This window comes from Zonotrichia albicollis, chromosome 15, assembly GCF_047830755.1.
Source record: "Zonotrichia albicollis isolate bZonAlb1 chromosome 15, bZonAlb1.hap1, whole genome shotgun sequence".
Lineage (NCBI taxonomy): Eukaryota > Metazoa > Chordata > Aves > Passeriformes > Passerellidae > Zonotrichia > Zonotrichia albicollis.
Window position 1 is genome coordinate 1,210,126 of NC_133833.1, and position 22,631 is coordinate 1,232,756.

General features: G+C 48.9%; 1 protein-coding gene across 1 annotated transcript; it reads right to left on the bottom strand.

Moving 5' to 3' along the window:
* Nucleotides 1-20,126, bottom strand: TTC1 (tetratricopeptide repeat domain 1). Its single transcript, XM_074552442.1, has 8 exons — nucleotides 19,991-20,126; nucleotides 18,877-19,203; nucleotides 10,925-10,985; nucleotides 9,763-9,875; nucleotides 9,548-9,584; nucleotides 7,687-7,835; nucleotides 5,783-5,837; nucleotides 1-571 (listed from the first exon to the last, which is right to left on the bottom strand). The coding sequence occupies exons 1-8, from the start codon at nucleotides 20,093-20,095 to the stop codon at nucleotides 438-440; spliced, it is 981 nt and encodes a 326-aa protein (XP_074408543.1). The 5' UTR covers nucleotides 20,096-20,126; the 3' UTR covers nucleotides 1-437.
* Between the last annotated feature and the right edge of the window lie 2,505 nt (nucleotides 20,127-22,631).

Sequence of the window (22,631 nt, forward strand, 5' to 3'; positions counted from 1 at the left end):
AGAGCAGAGGTACCAAGCCTTTATTGGAAGATCCATGGTTCCAGGGCAGAGCTGTGTCCAGGGGCCAGTCCCACCCAGCTGAGGGTGGGCAGTGCTGCTGCTGCATCTCCCCATCCCCAGGACACCACCAGCCTCTGTCCCAGCCTTTGGGCTCCCCTGAGCTGCTGCTGCCAGCACCGAGTGGGCCAAACCAAGGAACTGCCTCTTGGAAAAGCCAAACACCGCAAGGGAAGGGGAAAAATAAATAAAAAAAAGAATAAATCACACACTGGACACAGTTATCACTATGAGACGTTGAATGAGTTGCTTTACATCCACATTGCAAATAATTTCACAAGCTGGGAAATGAGTTTGCTGAGTCTCCTCTTGCCCTGGGGGTGGAGGGTGTTGGTTTGCTGGATCCTGGCACGGGATGTCAGAGCCACACTGAATCCATGTTATCTGTTGTTGTTGGGGTTTTGAACAAAGTTGATGGAGTAGGAGCCAGTTGATGAATCCTGTTTGATCTGGAAGTTCTCTGTTGACAGGCCAAAGGGACGCAGCACCAAATTGCCCAGATCCTTCAGTTTGCCTGCAGTGACATTCCAAGAGAACACAGTGAGAGCTGAGCAGAGGAAAATCCCATGGAATTCCACCCAGCTACAGCCCAGCCCTGCTGATTTATCCAGCACAGGTAAATGCTGAGGAAATCTCTGCACTTTGTTAATATTTAGGCTCTTAGCAGGAATTAAAAACCATTGTTAAATATCCATAGAGTATGAGAGTTAATAAAGTCCTGTCAGTATAAGGATCACTCTGGAAAATGGATCTTGCTACAGCTGTAAGGGGGGAAGGACAACCAAAGGACATCCTTTAAAAAAGTCCTATATAGAAATTACAGAATAGATAAAGTGAAACAGGAAGCAGAGGTAACAACTTCACTGCTGGCTGAACACAAACCCCTGGCATGACAACACAAAGGAAGAAGATGGCCAGTTTTCAAAGAAAAACATTCTTTTCCTCCTGGTTTCAATGTAGAACTGTAGATTTCCCAAAGGAAAAGCAGAAGTTTGGACAAGCTGAAGCCTTCTCAAGGTTTGCCTCCCCAGGCAAACCCCATCTCTCCAAAAGCTCCCACCTGCACTGATCCTCAGGGAATGGGTTTTGTTTTGCTGAGAGCTGAGTGTGACAACAGAAATTGCTGCCATGGAAAATCCACTGAGCAGCTGCAGCAGCCAAGGGCCTGGTACACCTGGGAATGCCACAGCTATTCCTGCCTGGAGGGGCTTGGAGTCCTGAGAACCCCCTGGCACTGTGCTCACCTCCCCTGGGCCTCTGGGGCAAGTGAAATCCTGGAATTTGGGATGGAAGGGACCTTAAAAATCATCTATTCCACCCCTGCCATGGCAGGGACACCTCCCACTGTCCCAGGTCTCCCAGCCCCTGTGTCCAGCCTGGCCTTGGGCACTGCCAGGGATGCAGGGGCAGCCCCAGCTGCTCTGGGCACCTGTGCCAGGGCCTGACACCCTCACAGGGAAGGATTTCTTCCCAGTATCTGGAAAAAGAAAACCCTGAGCCCACCAAAGCAAATTGGTGGGTAGACACAAATTTCCTTAACTTGACTTTTTAAATGGGAATTCACAGATGAGGTGGTTCAGGGATGTGGCCAAAGTCAGTCCAGCAGCAGCTCAGGTAAGATTAAACTCTTTGTACATATTTATTATTTTTTTAAGGTACACCTGTTGAAGATGACATTCATCCCTTTATGCAGCACCCTGAAAGTATTTTGGCTATAAGAGCATTTTGGTAGCATCTGTCTGAGTAACATGAAGAGGTTTTTTTGAACTTCTGGACAAACATTTGGCCAGGGCTGAGCTTCAGGTCTGGGGTGAGCAGTGTCTCAGTGGAGAATCCTGCAGAATCTGGCATGGCTGGGGCCCCCCAGCCCTGCAGCTGGGCAGGAGAGCAGAGCCTGCCTGGCAGGACACTGGAGAGGTATCTTCCAATTGCAGGGAGCTGGATGCTGCTTTCCAAACCCATAAACAGCCCCTGCAGCTGGAGCAGCTCCCCAGCACAGCAGGGCTTGGGGCTTTATGATAATTCCAGCAGCACATCCCTGCTCACCTTCCTGCTCTGTCCTTCCCCAGGCAGGCTCGGGGCAGCCACACTGAATTAATTGTTAATGAGGCAAAGAAAGCCTTGGCTTTTCCGGGCACTCCAGCCCCGAGCCGCTGCTGCTGTCCTGGCACACACAGAGCCAGCATTGTAGGGGAGCTCTGTCTCCTCCTCCCACAGCTCCTTTCAGCCCTAAATTAAGGGCTGCAGTGAACTGCAACCCCCTGCTAAAAAAAAGCTCCCTCACAGCCTGTGCTGGGAGGAAGGAAAAGGCACCACGTGGAGCTGGGACTCAGCTGCACAGGCTGCCCAGCCTCCACCACTCCCTGTCCCCAGGCAGGGTCACCCTCTCCTCCCTCTGCCCTTATTCTCACACGTTTTGCTCTTTTTCTTTCAAATACACCCTGTTTATTTTCCACCTGCGACTCCAGCACATTCAGGTTTTTCACCAAAGCAAATATTCAGAGGTTAACAAGAAAACAGAACTGTAAAAATCAATTTCGGGCTCAGAAGTCTGTGATTCATTACTCACCTAAACTGCAATTCAACACCCTATTGAAAGAGGCAGATGCAGGAAAAGATTACTCACAATTTACATTAAGATGTAACAGCCAAAATTAATTGCTATTCAGTCTTTCTGGCAATAATTCTGGCTTAGTTGCTGGTGCTAATGTGAGGTTTGGAAGTTGAAAAGCTCCATCTTGCTTGTGTAAAGAATTCTTTTGGAGAAAAGACAAATTTCCTGATGAGGTCTCTTCTCGGTGTAACTTCTTGTATTACCAACATTTTTAAGCAATTAAAAGAGCAAGGGCAAATCCTTCTCCCTTCCCTAAATGGTAAATGAGGACTGAACTGTAACTGTAATTTGGCTCTGATTTAACTACTTAAAATCACCTTGTGCAGGGTTGGGCTTTAGCAGCTCTGCTGCAAACAAAACATAACTGTCAATAGAAAAAAAACCCAAACAAACCCCATAATTCTTTAGGCACAAAGCCTGATAAATGTCTTTGCTGATCTCAGGTAGCTGGAAAAATCTCATTTGGGCAGGAAGGCCCAGGTGAGGAGCTCTGGCCCCCAGACTGCTAAAACCATTCCAAAGCTCCCCTCTCCCTAAAGGAGTGGCTTCTGATATCACAATAATTATAGAAGTCTCTGAACAAGGCTGCAAATCGTTGGCCTTAAGGAGAGAAACCCAAAACACCCCAGAGAATGGTCACTGTTCACACCCTCAGTCACTGGGCCAGAGGATGCTCAGAAGGAGGAAAAGCCTCTTGGATTTCACATCTCCTGCCCCAAGTCCAGCTCTCTGATGTGAGCTCAGGGCTCCCTTCATCCTGAGCAGGCTTCAGTGCCAAGGGGCTGATCAGACATGGCAAGAACTGAAACACAAAAGTCAGCCCTGCAGAAGGGACACACAGCAGCAGAGGGCCTGGCCACAAACCAGGATTCTTCTGGTACATCAACCTCACAGGCAGATGGGCCAGGAGGAAAATCCAGCCAGGAATGTGAGCTCTGGGTTATTTACACACAAGCACTGCACAGGGGGTTCAGCCTCTGACAGAAAGGAGCTGCAGCCCTGGGAAACAGGAAGCGCACTTGGGAAGGAGGAGGATTTATCTCCATTTATCTGGCTTTGTTTGTACACAGCTCCAGTTCCATGACAGGGGCGATGGCTGGGCAACCCAGGCCTTGCTTGAGCTGAAAGAATAAAAGCTCAGCAAAACCAGGAGAGGCCAATTCACTGCCTGAGGATCAGCTCAAGATCCAAAGGAGCCAAAGCACAGACTGGGACACACAAAATTTCGGTTTGGAGTCAGGGCTCCTGCTGCAGGCCTGGCCTGAACTATCAGGATGCCTCAGACTTGCTGTGCTGGAGCCCAAAAGTCTGGAATTCAACCCAGGCACCTGAGCTGCCCCCTGGGAAGGCAGGAATGTCCCCCTGGCACTGCCCAAGCCCAGTCACCCAGCTCCAGCCACAGTGCCACGAGCCAGCTCCATCCTGGCAGTGGGAAATGCCATCAGGAAGGGTGGGAAAGGGGAAACCGCTTCAAACAAATTCATGTACAACAAAACAATCCAAAGGAATCTCAGAACCACCACATTCCATCGAGTTTTTCTTCTCCCACTCCTTCCAGAACTCCCATCCAGGCCCCCCTTCAGGCCTGCCTGACCTCAGACAGAGCTGCAGCACTTTGCAAACCCTGGGAGTGTTTCCTTGCTCCATGGCATCCCCACTGCCTCCCCTAACAACAGCACACAGGGAACCCTGGAACACTCAGGAGCAGAGCTGCCCACATTCCTGACTTCATTTCAGGAGAATGTTTTGTAAAAACCCTCAGTTTGTGTGACAGCCACCATGCCACCATCATTGTCACTTAACCAGAGCTGTGACAACCCAACACACACGAGGCTGGGCATGAACACAGGTTCTGTGTTGTCCTACCCTGCTCTCAGTCTGGCTCCTTGAATCCTTGTGTGACATCACTGAGAAGGGATTTCTCTCTCCAGAATCCCAACAGAAACAGTCTGAGTGGTTCCCAAAAGCCCAGCCCAGTTCTGAAATCTCAACTGCCACTTTTGAAGTATTAACACTGTTAACAGAAATCCCACCTAGTCTGACACCCAGGAAAAAAGCAGCAGTGCAGGGGCTGGATTTACTGTTCCAGTCAAATCCCTTGTGATTAGTGAGGCCCTTTGGAGTTCAGCAAAGATCAGGAATTATTTTCATATTACTTTGTGCTGGAACCCACCCCATGTCCTACCCATGGGCCTGATCCTTCCGGAGATTTCTGCATTTATCATTTATTTATAGCCCCACCACCCTTAACCTGCTTTATTTGGGGCTTGTTCCCAGCACAATGGGGGAAGCAGGCTCTGATCCTGTAAAGCTCTGCAAAGCCTCACTGACACTCTGCTAGGTCAGGGCAGAACAAAGCCAGAGCAAATCAGAGGCTGCAGAAAAGAAATTACACAAAAACATCAGCATAAGCTGAAACAGTCTCTTCTTCCCAAATACACCAAGAATCAGTGTAAAAGACAGGCTGAGTTGTTTAACCTGATTTTCTGCAGAGCAGCCAAACACTGCCTTAGGAATGGTAATTCCACTCCTGGTGCTCACCCTGGCTGGGTCCAATTCAGCCTCCAACCAAACAGCAATGAAATGCTGAATAAATCAAGGCAAACACGAACACTTGGAGGTCTCTGGGCTGGAAGTGCTACAGAAAGAATCACATTTATTTCTTCAGCCCCCAGATCAAACATGCCCAGTTATTCCAGCTGGGGGAGTTCCTTTAGGCACAGGTTTAGTGCAAGCCCTGCTTTATCCCTTTCATGGGAATGTTTGCTTTGAGGGTTTATTTGCAGGGAGAAAGGGCTGAGCAGTTGGGCGGTGTCAAACCACCTTCCCCAGCTCTTACATACACCAATATGAAATTGTTTTAGAAGGTTTTAAGTTTTCTTTTTTTAAATGGAATAATGGCCTTTTCTGCATGGGAGAATTCCTTGTCTCCAGTTTACTGAAGGTGAAACCAAGCAATTGAGAACTACAAAGAAATCAGGAGTTTTGTTTAACACTGAACAAATATTTCCTTTCAGATTTACCTCTTCTAAATTTTATGCAAGAGATTCCATTAATGCATTTTTTCCTAGTAGATTATGAAGGTTTTTTATCAAAGTACATGCTACTCACCCAACATTTCTTTCTTTAATTTTTCATTCCTCTCCTCAATTTGCTGTGGTAATCTCTGTGGAGAGAGAGGAAAACTGGAATCAGATCCCTGCTTTCACTAAGGCTCCCATTTTGGCCAGCAGCAGTGACAGACACAAACCCTGGTGTGCAGCTCCAGAACACTGCTCATGCAGAGCCTCAGCACCTCCCACCCCAGGAATGCCTTATGGACACCCATTTCTATCTGGTGTCTGTGATACTCAGCCCAAACTACAGATGCTTCTGGGAAATCTCTTCATCTGCCCTAAAATCCCTCAAAAACTGTGTGGAGGCTGAAATTCTCCCATCACTTACACACCTGTGAAAACCCAACCCTAACCACTGCTTCCATGGAATGAAACTTTCTGGGAAAGCAGCAATAGGGGTGATTTGAGCACAAACATGGTAATCCAAACTGCTTAGTCTGGCATTGAAAAAGTCAAAAGTAACTGAGGATTGCAATCAGAACCCCAGCTCTGCACTCCTGGAATACAAACAGTGCTCGAGTATTGGAGCAGGTACCAAATCAGGAATCAAAGAACTATTGTGCATTTCATATTTTAATCTGTCATTTAACAGGGTCATGACATTCCCTAGAGCAATGTGAGATCATTCCTGTGGGCAGGGAGGAGGAAGATTTGCTCTAACTGTGAATGAAACCCATTTGCAGATTTTCTTGAGGCATCATTTTCATTGCCAGTGAGGGGGAAAAGATCCTGTGATATTCCTGCAAGGCAGAGACACTTTTACCTGACAGCAGAGCAAGGCTCCTCAGCCTCCTCCAGGTCAGAGATGTAACCAGGTATGTGGAGTCAACAGCTGCAACTTGGGGGGTTTCATTATGAAATTTAGAGATTTATGATGAATATTTGAAAAGTGTAAAATTATAGCTGTCAGGATTTCTTTAACAGGTTTTCAAGAAGGGAGTTTTAAGCTTCAGTCTCAATAGCTTGCTTCTTCCCTCAAATCTGACAAGGAGCAGCTGAAGGAATGCCAGGGCAGGGGAATCTGAGGGCATTTTGTGCAAAGGGCTCTGCAGCCAAAGGCTCTGCCTGGCCAAGGGGCTCAGGGAGCAGGAGGGGGTGAACCCCACCCTCTGCACTGCCCAGGCACAGAAATCAGGAATGAACATTGAATAAATTCTGAACTGGGCCTGAAGGAGCAGCAGCCCTGCTGGGGATTCCCTGCTGGGGCTGTGGGATCATCAGGGCACAGCCACTGGGAGGAATCCTGGCTCTGCAGGGCTCCATGGAACAGCACCAGCCAGCCCTGGGGTCTCACTCACAATCCTGGGCTATCCTCAGAGGGGAGAGACCACCAGGACCATCCAGCCCAGCTCTGGCCCTGCACAGAGCCAAGAAGCCCAGCCTGGCATCCCTGAGCAGTGTGGAGACCCTGCTGGAGCTCTGGGCTGTGCCCCTGGCCCAGGGGGAGCCCAGCCCAGCTCCAGGTCCTTGCTGGGAGCTCAGCTGTTTTATGGGCTCACCCCTCACCACCAACAGCACTCACACAGTTAAGCAGAATATTTTCTGCCATCAGTGCAACTGATCCAGTCCCCCAGGAAATCATTCCAGGCAAGGTTTCTTGCCTAATATGCCATAAAAGCTGTTCCTAATCTGTCACTTACAACAGCACAGTGTGGGGAAAAGGGGGGCACAATCACTGCTAATGATTTATTTTCCCAAATGGAGACTTAAAACAATTAAGCCTTTTAAGAAGATTTTTGTAACAACATATTCAGAGTGGGTTTAGAGACAAATCTGCAGGTGATGCACGTGAGTTTCTTTTTCCTTCTGAGGCAGAATCCACTGCAGGCTCACTGTGAAGCTGAACCAAAATAATGAAAAGTAAGTTAGGCCAAAGTTCACTGAAAGGCTTAAGCTTACCATGCAAGCTTCTCTGGCTTGATGAACTGAGGGGTCTTTTTCTAGGACTGCCTTATAATCTTCCAGAGCTTCATCTAATTTTTCTGTTTTTTCATAGAGTTCTGCTCTCCTCAGCAAAGCTCTGACATAGTGAGGGTCTAATTCCACAGCTGCAAAACAAAAGCAAAGCCCAGGATCGTACTTGAAACATTTCCCCAGCCCTCAAATGAATTCTCAAGTGTGTATTACATTTGTAAGTTGTCCTTAGAATGTAACTGAGGATCAAGCAGAGGCACAGCTTAAAGCTAAGCTGGAATTCAGGAGCAGCTGCCTGGGACAGTCTCATGATCATGTTTCATTTAATGTCCACAACCTCTCACAGATGGAAGTGATTTATGATCACAAAGCTTTAAATGTGCAATCCTATCCGTGCAGGGATTCTAAGTGATGCTACAGAAACTTTAAGGACCTGCAAGACATTTCAGTTTTTGTGTGTTTAGCAAGTGGCTATTATTAGATTGCAGCTAAAGTTAAACATCCCTCCAGACACACACAGCAGGGAAAATCAGCCTTGCCACGCTTATCTCAGTTCAAGTGGAGACAAACTCCAGGAGAATTTCTGGAGCTCTCCTGAATTTAATATCAAACAGTTCAGGTTGTGTTGGGAATGCACAAACAGTGATTTCAGCCCTGAGAGCTGGCAGAGGGGCATCTGAATCTCAGCTCTTCCTCCCCTCACTCCCTTGGCAGCCAGGGCTCTTTGCAGTGCAGTTCAGACTGAATGCTAAACTCAGCAGTCACCTCCACATGGTAATTCCTCAAGAATTCCTTCATCCATTTTCCACCACAGAAACAGGGAAAGTGAAAGATTTCACCACAGGAACAGGGAATGTGAAAGATTTTTCAGCACAGAAAGAGCTCTGTCTATTTTATAATTTCCAGCTCATTAAAATGGTTCTGGGGACAATTAAATCTCAGATTATCCAGGTGAATATTCCAGTTTATCTTCTGGCAAGGACAAAGGCAATGGCACAGTCAGCAAGCTGCAGGTGACTGAATTGCTCTGCTGTGCTCCAGTCCCTGGGGAGTGCCAGGCCCTGGCAGCTGAAGTCTCCCTGCTCAAAGCACATTGATTTCCTCTGAGCCACTGCAAAATTCAAGGTGCTTTTCAGAAAGCAGCAGCTCCAAAACCAGGCAAAGCCCCAGCGAGAGAGGCCAGGGGGGATTTGGTACCTCCAGGAGCCCTTTCAGCAAGCACAGCTCCCATTTCTGTGCAGGCAGGGCTGGCACACAGCCACTGGATTAGTTCTCTGATTGGTAATTTGGATTTTTTCCCCAGCTGTCACAGGGAGTTTAACAAACACTCGAGGGTGGGTGAGTGGGTGGAAGCAATAAAGCAAAGCACAGCTGAACTGATTCCACCAGAAGGTGCAGAGACAGAACTGTGCAGGGCAGGAACAGGGGAACATAAGCCCTGGTGACAAAGCAAAAGCTGTGCAGGAAAGGGATTTGATAATGCTGTTAACTCTGTAAAGCCTCAGAGTTCTTTGGAACCTGGGATTAAACCAGGATTTGGGGGGGATAGCAGGTGGAGGTGGGTTTGAAATCACAGGTGTGGGAAACAGTTTCCACAGAAAAGACTGTCCTCTTAAAAACAAGTACAAACTGCAGCCTTATGGTACAAGAGAATAGAAAGCAAATTACTGCAGATAGGAAAGGCTTGACAGACATTTTACAAAATAAGTAATACAAATCAGGTGATTTCTGTTCAGTTCTTTAAAGACCCTTATGCCCAAAATTACAGCTCTGCAGTAAAGGCACTAAATGACACAATTTATGTACAAAAATCTGGCACAAGGACAGAACAGAGAGGAAAAAGTACCTTTGGTGCAGTCACTCAGGGCAGCCTCTGTCTTGTCCTAGAACACAGAACAGTTTTGTTAGACTGAAGTCACATTTCTGCATGTCCCCAGCCCTGGAGGTGGCACTCGGTGCTCTGGGCTGGGGCACAGCTGGGACTGGAGGGCTCTGGTCCCTTCACAATTGCATTTGTGCCACACTCAGGCCAGTGTGACACACAATGAAAGCAGCACTGACCTGTTTCATTTTTGCAGCAGCTCTGTTGGAGAACAGAACAGCCCTGTCCTTCTGGAAGCAGGCTGGGCAGATCTGCAGGGCCTTGGTGTAGGACTCTTCTGCCTCTCCATAGTCTGCAGAGCAACAAAACCCAAACCAAACCATTCATTTCAAACCCTGAACCCCATGGCTGAGGCTCCTTTGGAAACAGTTCTCAGTATCTGCTGATGTGACACACAATCACTAGCTGCTCTCAAAGAGCATTACTGAGTTCATAAATACAATTGATTCTTTTAGGATTTACTTCATTTTGCTAATAAAAGCAGGAATCTACTGAGCTGAATGCACCAAGTGCAGCAGGAGTGGATGCAATTCCCATCCCTGACTTTGTTTCCTCTTTGAGCAGAGGTGGAATCCTTTGGCTGAAGTGCTGAAAGCTGTCACTGCACTGCCCAGAGCAGCTGCAGGGAGCTTTTATGGCCACATCATCTTCACCTGACTGAAAGATCAAGGAGTGGCCTGGGGTGAGACCCAGCAACACTGCAGGGCTGTGGCTCTCCTGGGCTGAGCACTTCCCTGCTGCCCTCTCTGATGCCTTCCAGAGCATCCTGGGCTGTGCTCAATCACTGCAGAGCTGTGTTCCCTCAGGACTCCATGAGGCATCTCCTGCCTGCTCCCCAGGGCACACAGATTCCCTGGGGCAGGCACTGCAATTCCTGCTTTCTCTGGGAATCCTCCACCCACAGCACGTTCAATCAAAAGCAGGTGTCAAAACCACTTTGCCCCTTCTGTTTGTTCACTAAAATCAATGTATAAAGGTACGAGCAGCTACAGAGCCCCAGATCTTGCATCATTCTAAGCACAACCATCAGCCCAACTCAGAGCCCCAGGGAAACCTTTTCTGATCAGTGAAGGAAACCCTGGCTCTTGGAAGGCAGTCCAAAATCCATGGTTTTCATGGGAATCCTGCTTTAGTATCCAAACCTTTGGACTGAAACACCTCTAAAGGAGCTCAGATAGCTCTGTCTCTTCTCTAGAGCTGGATGAAAAATGCAAGAGGTGCTAAAATTCAACAAGGATGGTGTGAGGGCTTCCTCAGAGCTTCCTGCAGCACCCCCACGATGGCTCAGTACTAATGTGGGATATCCAACACCCACAGGGTGTTCAGACATGACCAACTCACCTCCTTTCTTGAAGTGCTCATTTCCTTTCTCCTTCAGCCCCGTGCTCTCCTTTCTTCTTTTCTACAAAAGGAAAGACAATGTCTCAGAGTATTCCACTGAAATGAGCAACTAGGTCAGCTGCAGCTCCAAATAAAGTATGGAAGGGAAGCAGAATGAAACAGAACCTGAAGAGTTTTAACTCTGCCAAGATCTGCTTGTAGACCCTGTGACATGAAACACTTTCTATATCCATGGAACACTGGAGTGTAACAGCAAGGCAATTAAAAAGCTCCACTCCACAGCCACCAGGATGCAGGGAGAGCATCCATGGAGAATTCCATGCTCTAAACCAACACATCAGCTTTTACTGGCTGTTTGCTTCTCCCTTCCAACTCCATTTAATTCACTCACTGCAGGTCAACTGTGCAGAATGTATTTTAAATGTAAAGTCTCACAAGTTTTGCTTGAAATAATTCCACCTCAGCAATTCTGGTTATTTCCAGAGATGCACAAGGAAAAGGTGCAGGCTGAGAAAGATTTCTGCCCTGCAAGATTTCTTAGGGGGAGTCAGAGAACCCCCAGAAGCGGGTTCTTTGTGCAGTGGGAGCTGCACGTGTGAGCAGAGCTGTGTTCTCAAGCATGAACATCCTGGCCCGAGGGGAGGCCAGGCTCAGGCTCCCAGGCTGTGACACAGAAACCCAGAATGTCCCCGAGCCATCCCTGCCACCCCTGACAGTCCTGACACAGGGCAGGCACCCTCAGAGCTCAGGGGTGTACAAAAGCCAGCCTTGGAGCACTGGATTTCCTCCCAGCACACAAAGGGCTTCAATGGAGGTGTCTGTAAGTGACAGATCACTGAGCAATTAAAAAGCCAACAGTAGGAAAAGGAGCAGTTTCCTTTCCTGCAGATTGTGTGAATCAAGGATTAATGCAATTATCAATATCACACAGAACATCTCCTTGGAAACAGCTAAATATAGTACAGAGTGTGGAGCACTGCAGCAGCTCCCAGCTATGCCAGGGAGCTGACAAACAGCTCCAAATCCCAGCTTCTCCTCCTGCTCTTGTGCCTTTGGGGACTGATTCCCCTGCCCGCTGGCACACCTTGAGAACAGAGCAGCCTCAGTGGGAGGACACTGAGCCATGGCACGGACTCCAGAGCACAATCTCACCTGCCCACAGACACAGGGCACACCAACCATGCAATTGTTCAGGAAGTGCCTTTGCCCAGGGAGGGCTGACAAACCCCCAAACCCTTCCACAGCACCCCAAGGGACACACTTGGTGCTTTGTAAACGTGAACACACAAATCCCACGCTTCAGGCTGCATGAAAATCCCAAATCTCTGTGTAATGCACAGCCCTGCCGCTCAGCACAGGGAATGGGGAGCTGCTACACCTCAGTTGTCCTGGGAGCAGACAGAAATTCCTGCCTGCACCCCACAAAAAGGCATTTTAAATATTCTGCAGGGCACAAAGGGTGACAACGATGCCAAGCCCTCGTGGCACTGAACAAAGCAGCCCCATGTGAGCACAGGGCAGGCTGAGATGAGGATCCTGCTGGAAAGATCTCCACAGATGCCCTCAGTGAGGGGAAGGGCTGCCTGAAACACAAACCCCACTGACTTCATTGCTCATGACCTATTTAGAAGTGGCCTTTCAGTGCCACGAGCACTCTCTGCTGCACAGGGCTCAGTTACAGCTCCACAAGAATGAAAGGATTTTTATCATCAACACAACTACAGCATGCTCACAGCAGTCCTGAGGCACAAACCCTGCAATCAAGGGCTCTGGATGAAAAGTTTCACCTGCATTATCAATATTTTGTTTCATTTTATCCAAATTATTTTAAAATATTACATGTTTACCCTAATTATACATGAAATGCTAATATAAAAAGTGATTTGCAGCAAGAAAGCTTCAGAAGAATAAGCTTTATACTAAAGAAGGAGGAAAAGGGAAAACAACAAAGCAACAAAGCAGCACTTTTAAGAGCTCTGTGTATGATTTTGTAATTTATTCTGCTCCCTGCAAAGCAGCAATGGTTCAAAACTTGCATTTCTGTGAGAGCCTGACCAACAATTTCAACAGATCCCTGGTTTATGGGTTTCACTTCCAAACTGAGTGGCCAAAGTATTTTTAAAAAGGAGAAGTCTGCAGGGAACCTCCTGCACATCGGTGGATTTGCATTTCAGGTATCACTGACCAAGAAGCAACATCTCAAAGCCAATTCCTCTGGCTTTTCCACAAAATGTGAGAGCATGAAAAATGGATGAGCCCCTCAGTGCTGAAGGCACTGCCCTGCAAAGCAGGCTGGGTGTGAAAGAAATGCATTATTTATTCCTCATCCAGACGTTCCTGGAACAGAAATTCCTAGCACAGAACAACTCCCAGGATTTCCACTGCAGCTGCAGGGAGGAGAAGCTGCTCAGATCCAGGGAAAGGCCCAAAGCACTCCAGCCCTGCCCTGGGCAATGCCCAGCAGATCTGGGGATGTGCACAGTGTGCCCCCACACCCAGGAGCTGCCAGCCCGCCCTGGCAGGCAATGAGCCAGCCTGAGTCCCAGGGAAACCATCCTGGCCCAGGGCTGCTCACACACAGCCTGCAGGCAGCCACAGCTCCCCACTGAAGCATCTTCTGCTCTTCACTGGCACCAAAATCTGAAGGTCTGGGGGTTTTGTGAATTTTAGTAATGCAAAGATGACAAATTGCATGGCAGGCACTGATTGTGATGTGGTTTAAATATTTTTTTGAAGTTCAGAAGAAACAACTGAATGTAACTGGTGATGATTCTTACAGGATCTGATTAGAAATGTTTAAATTTGGATACTGAATTCCAATCCCATACTCAGAAAAAAATCAGTATTTAACCCAAATGTGCTGGCAAAGCCAGGGCTGCTGGAGATGATCTCAAGTCATGACAAGGGACAGCCTGGCCTTGTGACAATAAAGTACAAACCTGAATCCCACACAGCCCCTGCACCTCAGCTGCTCTGCCAAAGCACTGAGGGTTAACAAGAAAAGCATGATATGAAATAGAATTTTATAGAATTTATTTATAACTGTAGCATTATAAATAAATTTTATTTGGCTATTAAATAGATTTTTATAATAATAATAAAAGCATTAACCTATTAGAGAAGACAGCAATCCACAAATTCCCTGTTTCCTTGGGAAGTGAGCAATGCAGCAGAAAGTGCTGGCAGTGAAATCCCTGAGCAGGCAGTGGGAGCCTCAGTTTGTGACACTGCCCCCAGCACTTCCTCTGGCTGCTGCTGTGCTGGGACTGATCCCTGGATTTCCCTTTGCTGGGAACTGCTCCTGGCTCCAGTGCTGGAGAGGTTCCACTTCCAGTGAGCCTGCCCCTCACTCCCTTGGGGAGGTCACCAAACCAGGGACATCAAATTGCTGCAGTTCAGAGGGGGCACAGCAACTGGAATTTTAAACACACCAGGAATGCATTTTTCAGCTGCCAGCCCCACTGCTCAGTCCCTCATTAGCAGCTGTCTGCTTCCCCCTGCAGTTTTGGGAAGCTACTGCTCTATCCTGCATGCCAGGCTCTGGATCTCAGTTTAAGGTTGGAGTCAGCCCAAAGCTGCCCTTGGGAGGAGCCAGGGCAGTGGCAGGGATGGACCTGGCCTGGCCCTGCTCCCTGGGACTCCATGGGCAGGAACTCTGCTCCTCCTTCTACCAAATGCCCAGATGGAATTGGAAGCAGCAGCGCCAGAGCAGGGAAGGTCAGAGCCATGCTGGCAGCCCCAGTTAAGCCCAGTGTGGCCTTGCTGGGTGACAGGAGTGCCACTGGTCCCTTGGTGCAGAGGAACAGCCCCGGGCAGGGACAGGCACAACCCAGCAGCAGCAGGGAAAGGCCTGCATGTGACAGCACAGAAATGCACAACTGAACACAGGACCCAGATAGACAGCAGCACTCAAAGGGACATGAAGGGAGAATTCTCCCTCTTCCTAATAAATTGTCACTCAGCAAAAGAGTTTTGTTTGTTTAAAACTCAAAGAATTATAAATCACACAGGGAGATTCTAATGCCAGCTTTTATTAAATTCTTCTCAGCAGCTCTTGCAATTAATGACTCCAGCAGATCCAGATTTACTGCTGAAATGTTCTTCTCCAGGCTTTAACTCACAACATGTGACAGGATGTTTTATTCTATACAGAGGCTTCCCCTTATGGAAACAATGGGATCAACCCAAAGGCCCAGGGAGGAAAGGAAGGGTGAGGAGGGGGCAGCTTAAAGGAAATGTCTTCACTAAGCCAATGTTCTCTAACATATCCTAGAGCCTGCAGAAACAGGGGGGTTAAAAAAAGGAAATTTTACTGTTTAGCCCAGCAAGAATCTCAGGCATCACTCAAAAATCTTATTTCTTAAATTCAGTTCTATCACATTCTTACAGAATCTCCTCTTGCTTGTGTTGCTGCCCATTCCTGCTGCCAGAACAGGAATTGTGATCCAGCTGCTGCAGGGCACAGGGAGAGGCCAGAGAAGGAACTGCTCAGGGGAATGTTGGGTACTTATTGAGTGTCTCACAGAACACAGGCTGCCAAATCCAAAATCAGAGGCCAGGTGCTGAAGTCCTTGCCACAGGACAGGAGAGCATCTGGCAGGATGGAGGAGCTGAGGGACTGGGAGTCCTGCTCTGGATGAACTCCTCAGGAAAGGGTGGCCCTGAGAGCAGGGCTAACACTGACCCTGCAACAGCTGCTGCCTGTCCTCAGATCCATCGTGCAGAGCAGCCCCACGTCACTGTCCCTGTCACTGACAGGCAGCCAGAAAAACCTGCTTGGAATGCATCAAAAGCAATTTGCTGCTCAGTGCCCCTGCTGAGGCAGCAGCAGCCTTGGGAAACAACAACCAAACCCTGCAAAGGTGAATTTCAATCCTTCAAAAGTTCAAAGGTGCAAGCCCAGGCAAGGAACCAGGTTGTGGTTTTGAGAACTTCTTACAGGATTGCGTCTTAATATCCCTGCAAGTTCTTATTTTGCTTCTCTGTGTGCAGAAGATTACTCAGGGTATCCCTGGAAGGAATCCTGCTGCTTAACATCAGAAATCTCCCTGTGTGGGGCTCTTGAAATGTAATTAGAGAAAACACACAATCCCTCCCTCTCCTTCCCTCTGAGCTGCAGAGCCTCTGCACAGGTGAGTGTTTACTCTGAGCTGCTGGAATCTGGAACACCCAGAGCCAGGCCAGGATCTGCCTTTGCATCTCCAGAATAAACCAGAGGCTTTTCCTACAGCCCTTTACTGAACACCACTCCACAGAGCCTGTTTATTCCAGCTGCTGAACCCAGCAGTGGGGTTTGGAACCAAACCCCAAGCTCACGAGGTGTAACTCCATAAACCTGGCTGGGGCAGGGCTCACACCCAGCTCTCCTTGTGCCCCGAGCCCACAGTTTGTGGCTGCTGCTGCAGCACCAGCTCCTGGGGAGGTTTTGTGCTTCAGACAAGCAGCCAAATCAAATCCATCTCCCCAGGTGCCAGCCCCAGGCTGCTGTTTGATGTCTGCTTCACCAGCACTGCCCTGCATCCAAAAACCCAGCCTGATTTCCCTTGAGCCGCTCCCTCAGAGCTCACTGCCCTTGAGGGCTCAGCATGACCCAGCACTGCTGAGAGGCAGCTCCCCACCTCAGCAGCCAAAAACCACTCCTGACTATTTCTGTCTCATTTGCTGCAGCTGCAATAAAAATAAATAAAAAATCACATTGTCCTTCTCAAAAAAACCCCAACCTTTTGAGTCATTGGAAGGAGGCTTTAAAGGTTTTAAAAGTTCTCACTGAATCAATGTACAGCACTGTTTTGGGACTGCAGGACTTTTCCTTAAAAGCTGCAGCATTTAACAGAAACTTTTATAATCAGAATATACAGAATGTTTCACTTTGAAAAATAAATTCATGGCCATCAGTAGCAAGTACAAGGAGCAGAGTTGGAGCAGCAACTGAGGAGTGACCTGGCCAGGGGAGATCATGGAAGGGCCACTCCAGTGGCTGGCACAACTGCCTGAGCTCCTGGTTCTGCTCTGCATTCACACTTCTGCAGCTCTGCTTGTATCATACCAGCAATCCTCTTCTAGAGAATAAAACCACACCTGAAAACCTGCAGGATCCAGAAATCTCTCAGAGGAACATAAAGAGCTGCTGGTGCAGTACTTGTGGTGCTGGTGAGAGACAGAATCCCTCAGTTTGGGTAGCTGAAATCACAAACCACCCTGAAGGGCACAATTGCTCAACACCACTGGAAATAAACCTGCAGAAAGATGAGAGCTCAGCTGCCTCCAGCCTTTCTCTGAGGAAACCTTCCCAGTCTGAAGCAGTTGTTGTTCTGCACTGCCACAGCCCCTTTCAGTGGAGTTCCACAAAGCTGAGTGCCAAGACTCAACATTCCCAATTATTTTGGTCATTTGACAGCAGGCAAAGATCCATGTGCAAAATGAGATGATTATCTAAAAATACACCCAAACCAGGAAGGGCAGGAAAATCAACCCAGCCAATTGCCAGGCTTGCTGCTCCTGTCAGAGTTCAGTTCCAGAACAATTTCCCCCCAGTTTTCAGCAGTTGGTCTGTGAAGCTCTGGAGTCCCAGGCAGGAGCTGCAGCCCTGACTCATGCTGACAGTGCTCCTCAATGGACAGGAATAAACACAAGGAGAAAGAAGGGACTGCTCACTCCCACTGGAACAAACCCAAGGGCAATGAAATGATGTTTGTGTATAAAGAGGTCAAGGAAGGATTTTTGCCCTCTGCTCAGCAGCTGAGAGATGCATTGGGAGAATGCCCTGTTTTGGGCAAAAACCAAATCAAACAAATCAAACAAACTCCTTCCTACAGCAGCAACAAGACCCTGACTTCCCACAGGGACTCCAGGATGCTCAGGGCTCTGCAATAAAGGAAATTCCAATTAAACACAGGACAAAAGTTTCCAGGATAGGTAAACAGCAGCACAGGGAGCCAGAGGGGCTGTGCCAGAGATGCCCCTGGCTCTGGGCAGGGGCTTGCACTAAAATCCTCAAAGGAAGCACCAGAACACCTCCTGCCACTGCCACTGCCACTCTTCACTGCTGAATTACAGCTGGCAGCATCACTCTGCCCATTCAGAGCCCAAAGTGAGATCCAAAGGGATCCCAGCAGCTCCAGCACACACCAGCAGCACTTTCAGTCTCACTCCTACTCCAAGGGGACTCTGCCCCATGTTGTCCTTCCCCAGTATTGCTTTTCCCCCTCAAGGAACTTCTACATTAACACAAAGATTGGTTCCACGGATGAGAAACTGCATTTGTCTGTTCCCTGCTGCAGGGTGAGTTTGTCCAATGTGACAGCAGTGAAATCAAACTCACAGATTTAATGTGGGTTTGTTTGGTTAAAGCCCAAATAACCCACAGGGATCTACTCCAATGGAACCCTGCTCTCTGGATTCCCATAACCAACCCTTCAGGGAAACCATCCTGAAATCTGCTGGGCTTTGGAGAGGCACCTTGCAGGCACTCCGGGGAAACCAAGGGATGCACAGACAGTGACAGCAGCAACAGGGAGACTTTTGGGGCTGAAATTACCAATTTCTGAGTTTTGGTGCTGAAATTACCAATTTCTGAGTTTTGGTGCTGAAATTACCAATTTCTGAGTCACAGCCACCCCACCCACTGCTCAGGCACACAAAGCCTGCCCTGGAACAGCAGTGAGAGCAGCAAGGAAAGGCACAAACATTTGTTACCTAAAAGAGGGAATTTAGAACAGTCAAAGCAGACACTCAAGGGCTTTAAAGGTGCCTCTGTGTCTAAACAATCAAAACATTGACTGCACACAGATCACTGCACACCTGCACTGACTGCATACAGATAATTTCATACCAACACTGACTGCACACAGATCATTGCACACAGATATTTCACACCTGCACCCAGATCATTGCACACAGATATTTCACACCTGCACACAGATATTTCACACCAGCACTGTGCTCTGCATTACCTGTTTCTCCTCCTCTGGCATATCTTTCTCTAGTTCTAGCAAGTATTCTTCCTCTAGCTCTGTCTGCTTCCTGGAGCTACTCCCGTCCTCCTGAGCGTTCCCTTCATCATCCAGCACAGCTCCCTTGGCCCCAAAGGAGTCGTGACAGTCATGGAAGCACTCCTCTGTGGGATCCTGGCCTGGGGAGGGGGCACAGCCCCTGCCCAGGCTCGGGGGGTGCTGGCCATCCCTGGGGGCAGTCTCTGGAGCCTTCTGATCTGACAGCTTCAGGTGATTCAGGGACTCCTCAAGTGGGCTTGCAGCTTTAAATTCTTCCATGCTGGGCTCCTGGCAGGGGTTGTGGCAGTGAGAAAGGAGTGACACTCAGTAATCATCATTAACAGACTCATTAGCAGACAAATCCCAGCACCGGGGGGTGAGGCTGGAGGGGAGCACAGGGGGCACTGGGGCCACCCCCTGCATTCCCAAACACGGGCACGGGGGGTCTGTGTGGCTCTGGAACACCCCGGGAGGAGACTCCAGCCCCTCTCTGGGCTCTGCTCACGGCTGGCACTGCCCAGGGCGGTTCTGCCTCCTGGGCAGGGAATTGCTGGGCTCAGCCCCTGCCCGGGGCTCTGCTGGGCACTGCTGGGCCTGGAGCAGAGCTGGCCCTGCTCTGCCCCCTCCCCTCGCATATTTATACACATCTACATGTACTTAATGATTGAATTTATCTTATCCGCATGTACAAAGCTTTAAAGTGCTCTCGACATCCTTAAGGGAAACTCGGATCTCTCGGGGCGGGGGAAACTTCCCCGGATTCCATGTCCCGTGCAGGGACACGGGGCCGGGGCACTGCGGGAACTGCCGAACTCGGATCCCGGCCCCGGCACGGCACGGCCCAGCCCGGCACAGCCCCGCGGGTCCGGTCCCGCACCCCGGCCCCGGCACGGCTGGCCCAGCGCGGCCCCTCCAGCCCCACCACGACCCCCGGGGCGCCGTGCCCGGCCCGCAGCGCCCGCCCCGCGCTGCCCGGAGCGGAGGGGACGGTGCAGGCCGGGGCCATCGCCCCCGACCCCGCCGGGTCCCCCCGGACCGGACCGGACCAGACCCCCAATCCCGGGCCCGCACTCACCTGCGCCAGCCGCACTTCCGGCTTCCGGCTTCCGCCACGCCCCCGGCACGAGGGAACCGCTTCCGGTAGCGACAGCCAATGGGCGATGGGGCGCGCGCGAGGCATGCCGGGAACTGTAGTTCTCTGCTGTGACGTCAGAGAGCGCAGGTGAGAACAGGTGAGGGAGAGCAGAGGTTTTTTCCCATGAATATTTCATGTTTTTACAGCTCGGGAATATTTGGGTTTTCCCCGGAACTTTGGGATGAGGCTCTTCTTGCTCAGCCTCACACCCCATTCTGGTTTCGTACAACATTAAAATGTTAAAGGTATTCCAAATGTGAGCCCAAAAGGAGGCTTGAACTGTGCCAGGGGATGGAACACCACTCTTGGGTAAAACCAGCCACAAACTCGGGAGGTTTTGCGCTTGAGTGATTCTTTAGAAATTCCTAAATACTGCTGCCTACAGGAGAAGATTCAACAAGAACCAGATGATAATTTGAATTGTTAAACCCCAGCAATCTGGAAATACCTTCTCATTTTATATATTATAGAAGTCATATATTATAGAAATTCCTAAATACTGCTGCCTACAGCAGAAGATTCAACACGAACCAAGTGATAATTCGAGCTGATAAAACCCAGAATTTGGAAAATACCTTTTCATTATTTATTATAATTACTACTATAATTATTTCTAATTACTGAACGCGGGATACTCCACCTCCCCGCTGCCCCAGGGGGAAGCCGTCCTGTTGGAAAGGCTGCATTAAAGCCGTGTAAAACCCTGGGAATGCAGAGCACCGGGGAATTTGTGCCTCTCCCGGCGCATCATCCCGCAGGTGGCGGTGTTGGATTGTCCGAGCCGGGTCCAGGAGCTCCCCGGGTCCAGCAGGGCTGGGCTGGACTCTGAGCCCCTCGGAGAGGGACAAACATTGCACAACGACCCCAGGCTCCCGGCCACATGTTACATTTACTCCTCTGGACAGCTTTTTTTGATCTTCACAGTGAAGAAAGCAAAGCTGGACAAATCAAATCAAGGAAAGGAAAAATAATTTCCATTTTCTGGAGGTCACAGAAAGTTCAGGTTCTTCACCAGAATTAAACATTTGCACACAAGTCTCAGTGGAATCAAATGGTTGTGCTTCCCAAAGAACATTTTGAAAGGAAATTGTGAAATAGGCAATTAAAGGCTATTTAATCACAACTATAAATTAAAGTTTTACTACATCTGCTTTTTAGGCTGACTTGTTGGAGGAACAGTGATGGATTCTTATTAATTTGGAATATCCATTCTCTTTTTCTCTGTGTCTTGGTTGGAGTGCCATAAAGGCTATGGGAATTGCTAGACAGGGAGCATGTTCTTCACAGCTCAAGCCAATGTGTTCTGTTGTAAGAAATTTCCACTAACAGCCCCAGATTTCCTTTCCCTGTCTCCTTCCACTTTTGTGGCAGTGGAATTTTGGCTATTCTGGGAAAAAGCCAGGTCATAGATCAGACCTGAGTAAAAATGAAATGTAATTTTCTGCTTTAACCCAGGCAGGAGAGCAGAGGGGTGCAGGGGGAGCTGTCCCTGTCACGGTGACATAAATTGGCATCACAACCCTATTTTCTCCCCAGGGACACTGGGTTTGTCCCCTCAGATTAATTAAAACCCAAGCAGACAAGCCTGGTTTATCCCCTCAGTTTAGTTCCAACCCAAACCAGCCAAACCTGGTTTATCCCCACAGTTTAATTCAAACCCAAGCACACAAGCCTGGTTTATCCCCTCAGTTTAATTCACACCCAAGCAGGTAAACCTGGTTTATCCCCACAGTTTAATTCCAACCCAGGCAGACAAACCTGTTGTCCTGGGGTTGTTAAATCTGATGGTGGAACTGCAACCTTACAGTCCCCAAAAGCCACAGCGGGTGCAAACATTTCACACCCAGGGTGTGTGTGTCCCCATTCTGAGTGTTTCTCTCTGCTCCCCAGGTGCAGAGCTGTCTGTGGGCTCCATTCCTGCCCTCTGGGCTGTGGAGCCAGGGAGGAGCTGGGAGAAGGTGAGCAACCCCTGTGGGGTGAATCCAGCCAGAATCCTGCGCGTTCCCTGGGGATGAGCTGCTCAGTGTGTGTGGGATGAGCACACTGCATGTGAGCACACCCACAATTCCATCCCATAACTGCTGGGATTATCTCCTGGGCTGGGCAATTTTCTGCTCGTTTGTCTGAGGTGAAAGTCAAGCACACAAACTGAGAGCACAGAGCTCAGCTGCTGAATTGAAAGTTGCTATTTTGACATTTCCCAGACTGGAACTGTACTTTATAACACCAATGTCCTCTCTCTCCTCTCCTCATCACATTTGTAAAGATAATGGGAAGCTGCATTTCCAAAGAGCCAAGGATGCAGGATGCTCTCCAGCTCCAGCCTCATTCAGCTGGATTGATTTTAGCATAGCTCTTCTCACAAATGAGCAGCGCATTGAGAGCTGAGTGCGCTGAAGCCTAATGGGTTTAATTTCTGTACAGCTGGGCTGTGACAAAGCTCCTGAGCCATTCCAGCTGTGCCTCTGCACTGAGTGGCTCTGGAGCAGCCCCTCCTCACAGCTTAACCTGGGAAATTCAGTGTTTTATGAACACCTTGGGTGTTAAATGGCAGCAATTAATTTAGAGAGGCAAATCTGTT

Coding starts and splice junctions, on each gene's coding strand:
- TTC1 (XM_074552442.1), bottom strand. CDS start 20,095: ATGCCTCGCGCGCGCCCCATCGCCCATTGGCTGTCGCTACCGGAAGCG. Junction 10,986..18,876: donor TGCCAGAGGAGGAGAAACAG/GTAATGCAGAGC, acceptor TTCCTTTTGTAG/AAAAGAAGAAAGGAGAGCAC. Junction 9,585..9,762: donor CTGCTGCAAAAATGAAACAG/GTCAGTGCTGCT, acceptor TCTGTGTTCTAG/GACAAGACAGAGGCTGCCCT.